The 10752-nt window shown below is 35.3% G+C and overlaps 1 protein-coding gene and 1 pseudogene across 2 annotated transcripts; both read left to right on the top strand.

The window, feature by feature from the left end:
• Positions 1-454: 454 nt before the first annotated feature.
• On the top strand, positions 455-4260 carry LOC114725365 (magnesium transporter MRS2-3-like; annotated as a pseudogene).
• A 175-nt stretch (positions 4261-4435) lies between these two features.
• On the top strand, positions 4436-7769 carry LOC114725367 (uncharacterized). Of its 2 annotated transcripts, XM_028911868.1 has the most exons (4): positions 4436-4819; positions 4896-4942; positions 5029-5131; positions 7322-7769. In XM_028911868.1, exons 1-4 carry the CDS (start codon positions 4606-4608, stop codon positions 7408-7410), a joined length of 453 nt encoding a protein of 150 aa, XP_028767701.1. In that variant the 5' UTR covers positions 4436-4605; the 3' UTR covers positions 7411-7769. The 2 variants fall into 2 exon arrangements, with proteins under 2 accessions (XP_028767701.1, XP_028767702.1); XM_028911869.1 differs by lacking the exon at positions 7322-7769 and having other exon boundaries at positions 5029-5323.
• The last annotated feature ends 2983 nt before the right edge of the window (positions 7770-10752 follow it).

Below are 10752 nucleotides of genomic sequence, written 5' to 3'. Positions count from 1 at the left end.
ATATTTTGTAAATATAGTTAAATCATTAACATATTTTTGTTTTATTATCAATAAATGGTTTATTATTTATTATTTAATACTCCCTCCGGTTCTAATTATAAAACCAGTTGACTTATTTGGAGGAGATTAAGGAAGTAAGTTAAGTTAGGTTATTTGTAATAAATAAGTATGTCATTCCTAAAATATCCTTACTAATTAAGTGTTATTGGCTAGAAAACTATCATTATTAGAAGGACTATCTTGGAAAAATATATAAATATGAGAGAAAAAATAGATTGGGGTCTTATAATAGGACCAAATAAAAAGTCAAACGGGGTCTATATAAGAACGGGGGTAGTACTTGTTTATTATCCGTTCACAGTTTAAAAAAAAATCTACGATAAAGAATAAATCAATAAAGATACTCACAAGGAACGAAACAGATTCTCGGGAAGCAAGCTCGGGCTGCCCAGATCGACGACTCTTCGGCGGGAGAGGGTGGGATGGGTTCGCCAGTTACTTTGCTTGCTCTGGGGACATCAATCGCAATATAGGTTTCTTGGGATCTCTTCTAAAAACCCTCTGATTGAGTAAACCTAACCTGTGTTTACTGCACAAGCTACTGACAAATGAGGGCAAATACTCGCGACCCTTTAAAATCTGCTAACGAAGGGGACCCAGATGTAACCCGACCCTCAGCTACCGCCGCCGGAATCTCCGTTGGAGTCATTCATCGGAAGAAAGGCACCGGCGTCAGAGCGTGGCTTCTAATTGACGCCACTGGCCAGACGCAAGTGGTGGAGGCCGGCAAGCACGCCGTCATGCGCCGAACTGGCCTGCCTGCCCGAGACCTTCGGATATTGGATCCACTTCTGTCCTATCCTTCCACGATTCTGGGGCGTGAGAGAGCGATCGTCATAAATTTGGAGCACATAAAAGCGATAATCACTGCTCATGAAGTTTTGTTGTTGAATTCGAGGGACCCATCCGTCACCCCCTTTGTTGAGGAGTTTCAGAGAAGAATTCTGCATCATCATCAAGCCACTAAGGCTCAGGTTTTGCACCCTTCTTCATTTTGTTATTGTAAATTTCTTATGATTGTTGCATTTTATATTTTATGTTTCTCAAATCGCTGTTTGCCGTGAAATTTTCTAAGATCTCTTGATTTCATCTAATGTAGCCCCCGTTTTCATAGTTTATCCAATTGTCTTCTGTCTTTATGAAAGTGCACAAATTATGGCAGTCATTACTAGATGGACGTTAGCAGCAAGGAGTCGATTATATCAACATGTGCAATGTCAGTGATAGAGTTGCTGAATTTTTTTATTAAACCTATAGTAGAAATCATGGAATAAAAAGGGGATAAAGGTTGCGATACTGCTAGTTCAAAGGATTATCCTATGGGTCCTGGTTTTAAGGAAAAGCAATTGATAGCCTAGTGATGTGTTAGCTGTTAGGGTCTGTCTAGGGGTATGAGCTAAGTTAGAGTCATCTTTTGTGGGTTTTGAAAGCCTTTCCAGCCAAGGGGAGGGGGAGTTCAGTCTTTTGGTTAGTGAAGTGTCTCTGTAGAGTAGTTTTGTCTCGAATGTCCAGTGGCTCATGCTGTGTGTTTGCTGTGTTGTTTCTTGTTAGTTTGAGTGTACGAGGGAGATGGGATTGGATTGAGTCATTATTTCCCTTGTAATCTGACTTTATTATTCAATAACAGTATTATCAGTCCCGTGTTGTTGTCTATTTCTGGTTTTTGTTCGATATCAAGATTATTAGAGTTGAGGGCTCTATCAGTTAGCATATCTTGATACAAGTAGTTTGGGATGGTTTGTTCAATATAATAGGGATCAGATTAGATATGAAAATCACCTCTTAAGTTCTTTATAGAGTGACTCCTAAGACCCCCCCCCCCCCAAAAAAAAAAAGCCATTTTGATCATTGCAAGTTTTATCCAACACTGTTAAGATGAGTCTGCTATAGACTTGTGTGTGCTTTATTTCTTGTTTATTTACCTAATACAATTTGTTTTATTTTGTCTGGTAATTGTGTGTTATCATTGTCATCATTATTCTCAATAGTACAGGAGGGAAATGGCGATGATTCAACCTGGACAAAATTGTATGATTTGGAAGAGCCACAATCTAGAACTGTTAGTCCTCGAATTCAGGATGGGGAAAGTAAAGGAGAAGAGAAACAATTCCAAAATAGAGATGGGATGAAGATTCTCCCCTTCGAGTTTGTAGCACTGGAGGCATGCCTTGAGGCTGCTTGTGGAGTGTTAGAAAATGAAGTACATATATTTTGCTCATTTGCTATTTTTCTTCCCTTATCTTCTCACTTCCTACATATTTATTTTTCTGTCATCTCTTTGAGCAGGCAAAGACATTGGAGCAAGAGGCTCATCCTGCCTTAGATAAGCTGACTTCAAAGATTAGTACTCTCAACTTGGAACGTGTTCGTCAAATTAAAAGCCGCTTGGTTGCAATTACTGGTCGAGTTCAAAAGGTGGGTATTTTTCAAACCTTGACTACCTCCTTGCAAATTAATCTTTGATGATGTTACCCATTAAACAAACGTTCCTTCATCTGTGATTTGAATATTTTCTTTCGTGTGGCACACTTTTGATTGTTATTGCATACTACTCATCTCCAGGTACGGGATGAGTTAGAACACCTGCTAGATGATGATGAAGATATGGCTGAGATGTATCTGACAGACAAGTTAGTTCAGCAGCTTGAGGATTCTTCAGCCTCATCCATGAATGATAAAGATGACACGGAAGATCAAGAACTTCAAACTGATATGGATGGCAGGCATGTAATTTTACCGTCATTTTGATCACATTGAATACTTACTGTGTTGAATGTCTTATCTATAATCATTTAATTGTCTGGTACTAGGATACCTGCGGAAATATCATTGGAAACTGGGGGTGGTTTTGCTCGCTATGAAGATCATCAAAATGCACTTGGCAGGGACAGCCATGGAACTCGTACTAGCGCTACCTACAGTACTATTACCAAGCAACTTGATGTAGAAGAGCTTGAATGCTCTTGGAAGCATACTTCGTGCAAATTGATGGCACACTGAACAAACTATCCACGGTTGCAAATTTATTGAATTTTTGTAGATAGACTCGTTTTTTTGTAGCCTCATGTGGCTATTTTTTTGCCTCACTTGAAGGTTATAAGAAGTTTTGCTGCAAAAACAAGTTGAAACATTTAATTTTTCCGATTGATTAGGCGATGACATGTTTGAAGGATGCTTGGACGACCTGTGAATGTGCCAATTTATATGTAGGAGATTTAAACAAATAATCAATGTTTCCTGTCAAAAGTTATTGGGAGGACTTGCTGCTTTGCCAGTGATAACTACTGGGCTTGAACTAGTTGAATTTCTAGAGCTTAATAGGTTTCTTCCTAAGGAACCAAGCAGAAGGAGTTGAAGACTTCACAGTATATTGTTGAATAAAAGGATTCACAGAATTGATGCTCGTATCACTTGTTATATACCTGCAGTTCATTGAGGAGCAAAAAAGATTTTCAACAATTTATCACTCGTTAGATTAGATACCTTCTAAACACTTAAAACATGCACGGCATCTTTTAGACCCCATGCCAACGCTTAGATACTTTATTTTTGTCTAGATTTACTCATATCACGTTGGGGGTGCTAAAGTACTCCATCAATGCTTGGATATTTGCTTGGATTACTTGGAATAACCTCCCCCCCCCCCCTGTTTTGAAGCTGAGGGAGTACGTGGATGACACAGAGGACTACATCAACATTATGCTGGATGACAAGCAGAACCATCTGTTGCAAATGGGAGTGATGCTGACAACGGCAACCCTAGTCGTGAGTGCTTCAGTGGTGGTGGCTGGCATTTTTGGGATGAACATTCATATTGAGCTTTTTGATGCTGGGATGCGGGAATTCCTCTGGACCGTTGGTGGCAGCACCGCGGGCACCATATTCCTGTACGTGATTGCCATTGTCTGGTGTAGACACAAGCGTCTTCTGGAGTGAGATTCACTGGCCGCCACAATGTTCAGATACCATGTTCATACTTTGTAAAAATATATCAAGTGAGCCATCAACACGATGATTCATCAATAATGTCTAGGAGGTTTACTTCTACGGAACAAGATTAAAGCGATATGAGGGTGACTTTGATTCAAAAGAAAAAAAATTGTAATATCACTTTTTTCAATCGAAAAGCAAACCAGCATAAAGTGTTTGTGACTTGATTCCGCCGAACAAAGTATGATATTCGTGGGTGCTTTTTGAAGTGACCAATAATGTGATTTCTTTTCAATTAAAAGAAGTGTTCGCCTAGAATGACTGAAACCTTGAATTTATGTTATGCCAGGTTTGAAGTTTCAGTTTTATGTGTCAAGCATTTTTAATGATAAAATGGCATCGAATGACTGAACAACATGTGATAAAAAACAAAATCTTCAAGGTTCGATGGGATATTACGGTGAAAACTCCAAAAATGAAGCAAGAGAATGTGAATTGAACGACCGAAGTACGTAACGTAAAAGCATTGGGATATGCGTGGTGGGCACTTTAGCAGTAGCAACCGCATCCTCATTATCCATTAGCGAAAACTGGTGGCTGCAGCAAAGCGGTGAGATGAGTTCGATAGGCCAAAGCATACTGATGGCACTCACAGTAACAGTGAACAAGTATGCTTCTTCCAACTTGCAGGCCGTTTCTCACAGAAAGCATCCTAAATCGCCGCCCAATTCCGCCGTCACCACCAGTAGAAGAGGCCTCCTCTTATCCTCCCTCGCGGCCGCCTCCCTCACTGATCAAGTCCCTGACTCCAGAACTCTCCTTCTCAAGAGTACACCTCCCTCGCTCTCTCCCCCTCTATTGTTTTCTCTTCCGCTTTCTTTCTCACTGTTGAATTCTTTTTCCAGAATACCTCAAGAAATCAGAGGAAAACAGAGATAAAAATGACAAAGAGGTATACTCTTTTACTGGCTGTTGAATAGTATAGTTGAGATGCTATTTCTGTGGTGTGAATTGATCAAATTGTGTGTGATATTGCAGAGGCTGGAGAGTTATTACAAGCGTAACTACAAGGATTATTTTGAACTTGTGGAGGGAACATTGAAGGCAAAGCAGCAAGATCAGCTTTCTGATACAGAAAAAGGTATCCTTGATTGGCTTAAATCTAACAAATGAAAAAACTCCCTTTTACATTCTGCCCCTTCTCCATTACTTTGGAAATTGTACATTATTATTATTCCACTCATCTAGTAATGTAGATATTATAATGGTCGGTAGATTGTGATTTCCTGTTTCTTTCGATCCTGAAACCCCATAAAATTTTTGGTCGCTTCAATCCTGCCTTTTTTTTTTTTTTTTTCCTGTTTTACTTTATCTTCAGACATAAGGTTGATAACAGGCCTGATCTGATGCTTAGCAGAATTAAATTGGACAAAATTAACCAAAAAATGAAGAATTATAAAGATTAATCTGATATATTTTATAGACTTTTCGCTAAGTAAATCAAACCAATGACTAAGTCAAGACCGAGAAGAGGTTTCCAATGGGAAAATGACATTTGGGTCTCTTATAAGGGAATCATTGACACTTGAGTTATTTAAACACGTATGTAATTCTTTGAGATCAACAAATTAAATACCATATACTGTAATAATTTGTTGAAAAATAAATATCTAAGTACTTATTTAAACACTTGATTTCATTTTAAAAATCATTTTGTTTTCATGTTTTCCCCATTTGTAGGTCGCATTTCCGCTAACATGCATATATAATTAAAAAGAGTGATGGTTTGCTGCAAAATTTGCTAACAGTATCATGAGAACGGGAGATTATGAAATTTGAAATTAGAATCAAATGAGCAATTGCACATACCTTTCAGATGATTTCAAAATAGCCAAAATGCATATGTGAGATCATCACGAAGGCAGAAACATAAACACAGTGGCAAAGAATGAAAATAATAGCGAGTGGGGGGTTACCAGTAACAATGAATCCAGAAGAAAATGTTATTGTGTGTCCAAAAATAATTCCCCGTAAAATTACATAATAAATAATAAATTGTTTAAAATTACAAAATTTTCATCACCCTAATAGTCAGTCACTACTACAAAAAAGAGTTTTATGACGCTAATTTACGGTGGTTATTAGAAAAAACATTGTAAAAACGGTGGCATTTCTGTAATTATAGGCGAACTTTTAAAGGCGGTTTTTTAAATAACTGCCGTAAAAAGTCTTTCAGAAGTTTAAAATCATTGCGTGATAGTTTTCACTTTTCAGAGTCAGAACTCATAGTCCTGATATCATCCTCACTCGATTTTCTCCCTCCTCTTACATTTGTTGGCGTTTATTCATTGCTTCTATCATTTTCACCATGTTCTTCCATCACCGTCGCTGTTGTTGTTGTCGTCGCCATCGCCGCATCCTCTTCATTCTTATTTGTGAGTTTTTCACCTCCATTCTTTCTGTGGATTTCATACTTTTTGTGATTTGATATGATTATTTTCTTTGGTTAAAAATATGATGTTTAATCTGAGTTTAAAGAGATCTGATTTTTAGCAGATCTAAGTCTTTGATTTTATCTTTATTAAATGCTAGTTGCTTCGATTTGGTGGCTGAAGGTGAAGTTAAGTGACACTATTACAGCGGGAAAGAATCTATATTTACTCCATCAGAATGCTTTTAACTAGTGAGAGACTTCCTTTGAGGCTTTGTTCTCCCGTTCCATCCTGATCAGTAGGATGAAACGTAGCTTAAAAAAACAAAAAAATTTCACGGCGGTTATTTATATAACCGCCGTGAAAAGTCACATACCACGACAGTTCTTAAACCGTCATGAAATCCTCTACATTTTATGTCGATGGCATAGACGTCGGTCTCAAAACCATCGTAAAAAGCTTATTCTAACCGCCGTTAAATGTATTTTTTGTAGTAGTGAGTTTTGAGACAAGAAATCAATGGAGGAATAGAAATCAAGGCCTTGAAGGAAAAGCTTATTAACCAACTAGTAATCCAGTCTATTCTAAACTTACGACTTATTTGAAATGACTTATAAGCAAAATCATGATTTACAAAATACTAAATATGCGAGGAGAATTTTATCTTGATTTATTATGTGAACATGTTTATAAATACACCAGGTAAATACATGCAAACGAGTCCTTAGCGTGTATTTTGTTTTTCGGCTTTCTCCAACACTAACGTGAAAGCTACTTCAATATAGCTTTTGAACCAACATGCCTTTGAGGTACATCTTTTGAATGTTATTCCAAATTAAATTGTTAGTCCTAATTGATATATGACTAATTGCTTACTTCTGTGATCCCACTGTGACCAGTATGGTGTATCCAAACACTACCTTTTTTTATTTTTCCGCTGGTGGGTGGACCCAACATGAGTTATTGTAGCTTCAGCTTCAACGCGTAATAAGCTCAAAAACTGAGGATTGAAAGTCAAATCCCATGATGTTCGGGGTATAATTTTCTGGGTCACATGACATATATATACAGAAGTCTCAACACTTTAACAGGCAACATTATCCGTGACCAAATCTTCCCATTATGTGACCCCTTCCTTAAGTTAGCGTAACTTGAGGATTTACTGTTTCAACTTTAAAGAGTTCCAGACAGAAAGATAGATATATCTACTATTCCAGGTCAATCCCAAGCCCTAGTTTTCATCAAACCTGCCGACTAACCCTCATATATTATTATATATGCATATATATATATTTGTATTGAATCTCCAATGGAAACAAAGTTGTTGGAACTTTGGAAGATACAGATTCATGCAACGCGTTGTGGAATAAAAGGTTACATATATAGAAGAAGTTTGATTCTTTTCATACGTAAAGTCGCAGGGTGAGAGTTGAAACACTGTTTGATATGTATGTTGGTATGGGAAGTTTGCGAGTAGAAGAAGCCAACCACTGACTAGGCACATAATGATATACTCTTCCGGTCTTTAATATAGGATCTAATTGTTGAGTTGGTTTTGATCCTAAATATAAGACCCATTTATCATATTTATCAATTTTCTCTAAATTATCCATTCCCTCAACCATAATCAAATAAAAGAAGAAGATGGGGTACTAAGAAAGATGATTATGGTATTTTAAGAAAAACGTGTCACATTTCTTATAATTAACTAACTTACCTAACTTCCTTAATCTAATCAAATTAGTTAAATGAGTCTTATATTAGGGACCGGGAGAGTATAATTGTATGCAACACGAAAGGGCCACATCTTAGCTAGTTAAAGGGACCCAAAATGGGTGTTGATTGATTTTGACTTCTACTAGGTAGAGTTGTTTGAATTTGACTAGTTACTACTTTGAGTCCTTAATTTAAACCATAAATCAGATCTTTATATAACAACCAAAGATAATACTACATGTTGATTTGATTCTGCTAATTTCAATTATGTTTGCCCATAGTTGTTACATATTGTGTGAAGGATGCTATGTCCATCTTCCTCTTAGAAAAACCTATTCCTTATTCCTCATTATCCTGAGTATCTACATCTGTCACCCAAATCGCTGTTATATTTATTAATGTACTCTTAAAACCTCCCAAGTTTATAATTTTTGGTTCAAAGTATTCTTATTTATTGCAATGTTAAGGGGCTCTTCACATAATTAAATAGGATAATTTAGGAAAATTTAGACACATCTATTATAAATAACTAATTTCTTTAATATCAACATATTAGTTATCTAGCTATTATATTAATCGCCAGAAGCAGTAATTGCTAATTAACTACTTATTGGTTAAAAAAAGTGCATGTCTCAACCTGTATTAATAGTCTAACATTAATGATCTATCAAATTCAGGCCATCTTACACCTGTGTTGAAAGATCATGTAGTACTTCATATGATTTCACAATTTTTTAGGGTGCTAGTTGCTGTTTTGAGAAATGCACTTTTAATTATGTTTTATTAATTACATTTTTTTTATAAATTTCAATTTCAAATTAAAAATAAATAAAAGAGAGTAGGAGAATTTTGAGTTGGGAGGGGGTGGTTGGAAAGGGCATGGAATCAAAATGATGTTACCTCGTTACACACACACGTATATATATTTACGTGTGTGTGTGTGTTTCATTTCCAAGTTCATGGATGGAATGCAGCTATACATTGACTATCCCTCACCATTTTTCCAAAAAATAATACAATTTGTGCGTTTCTTTTGTCTTTACTTACCCTCGTTTTACCTTTATAAAAATCTATTAAACGAAAATTATTAGTTAGTGTATTAATTAATAAAAGGCGTATTAGAAATAAAAAGATCATTAGAGTTGATTAGTATATTAACGAACACATGACAGTCGCACTTTTTCCAGACAGACTTCTAAGATGTCATTTTCAGGATAATTAAACAATTCGGATTTTCAATAAACAAAATCAATTCGAATCTGATAAAGTTATAGATGAGGAACAAAACAACATGGGTAAGGGAAGGGAGAAATTTGGAATTTGACATCCTAAATTAATTCTAAATGGCCCATATTTTGCTGTGCCTTTCTCAAACTTTGTGACATCACATGCCCTATTTTTTAAATCTCAATATAAACTGAAAGGGGTCCAAAAAAATAAATAAATGGGAATAATTTATAAGTAAAGGAATAAATAATTAAAAGAAGCTAAGACTCTTGGTTTATTTCTTAATGACATCAAGTCTTGTGACAGCATCCCAGCAGACAAACTTGGAGATAACAAGACGTACACATAAACATTTATTTAAATATTTATATTTTAAATAATCTATACATAATATTGAAATATTAAAATAGTACCACATACTATTCATAAATCATAAGAAAGTATTGTAATGCACTTAGCTCATCATCAGTATATATTGAAAACTTAAATAATCGGATTTTTAATTTAATGATGAGTTTCTTAAATTTTACATGGAACGATTATGTTTTCTAGACTTTTTGTGGGAATTTATCAAATCACATGTTATTACATTAAGAAGTGATGAAATTAATTATTCAAAGTTACAAACAAGATTAATTAATCCTCAAGCCATAATATTCCTTATAGAATCCTATATCAATTCTTAAGAATAAGAAATTAAAAAAAAATCAGCGTATTTGAATCCCTTATACTTGGGAATCGTTGAATTAATGAATAGTTGTGCTCTTTTAATTTATTATGGCAAAAATTATCAAGTGGATTAGAAATGTTTCCCCAAGTGGCCAATCTTAAAACCCTTATTTATAGATTTAATTTCGTGATATTTATAGAATTGTGAGAAAAGCTTTCATACATCATGTGATGACTTGTTATTAGGACTATTTTTTTTTTTTAATTGTTGAGATTTATAGTAGTGATTTTTTGAAATAAAAGTAATCTAATATAATAATTTTATAATAAGGATCAAGGCAAAGATAAAGTGAACATCCTAAGCAAAAATGAGGCGTGTTCTTGTGGCTAAGGAGATCTCTGGAAGTATCTCCTGAATTTTTAAAAAAGAACTGAACAGAAGTATTTAAAAATGAATAAAACCTCTGTTTTTAAGAAATAAACTAGTATCAATTAATTATCTCAAGATTCTGATGAAAACTCTTTTTTAATGAGATCCTTTCTTTATCATATTAACCAAGAGAATAAAATTCTCTAGTGTATAGATTACTCTGACATGAAGATTGGCATTTCCATCCTCATCTTTGTGAATATCCAGAGTTTGACCATCACCCTGCCATGACTGCTTCATTTGCCATATCTTGTCCATTTCTGAGAGCATGTTACGCATTAATCTTAA

Source organism: Neltuma alba, unplaced genomic scaffold, assembly GCF_004799145.2.
Source record: "Neltuma alba isolate B1F8T4 unplaced genomic scaffold, ASM479914v2 tig00012250_pilon, whole genome shotgun sequence".
Taxonomy (NCBI): domain Eukaryota; kingdom Viridiplantae; phylum Streptophyta; class Magnoliopsida; order Fabales; family Fabaceae; genus Neltuma; species Neltuma alba.
Note: the sequence above shows the minus strand (reverse complement) of the source record. Positions and strands in the feature narration are given on the sequence as shown.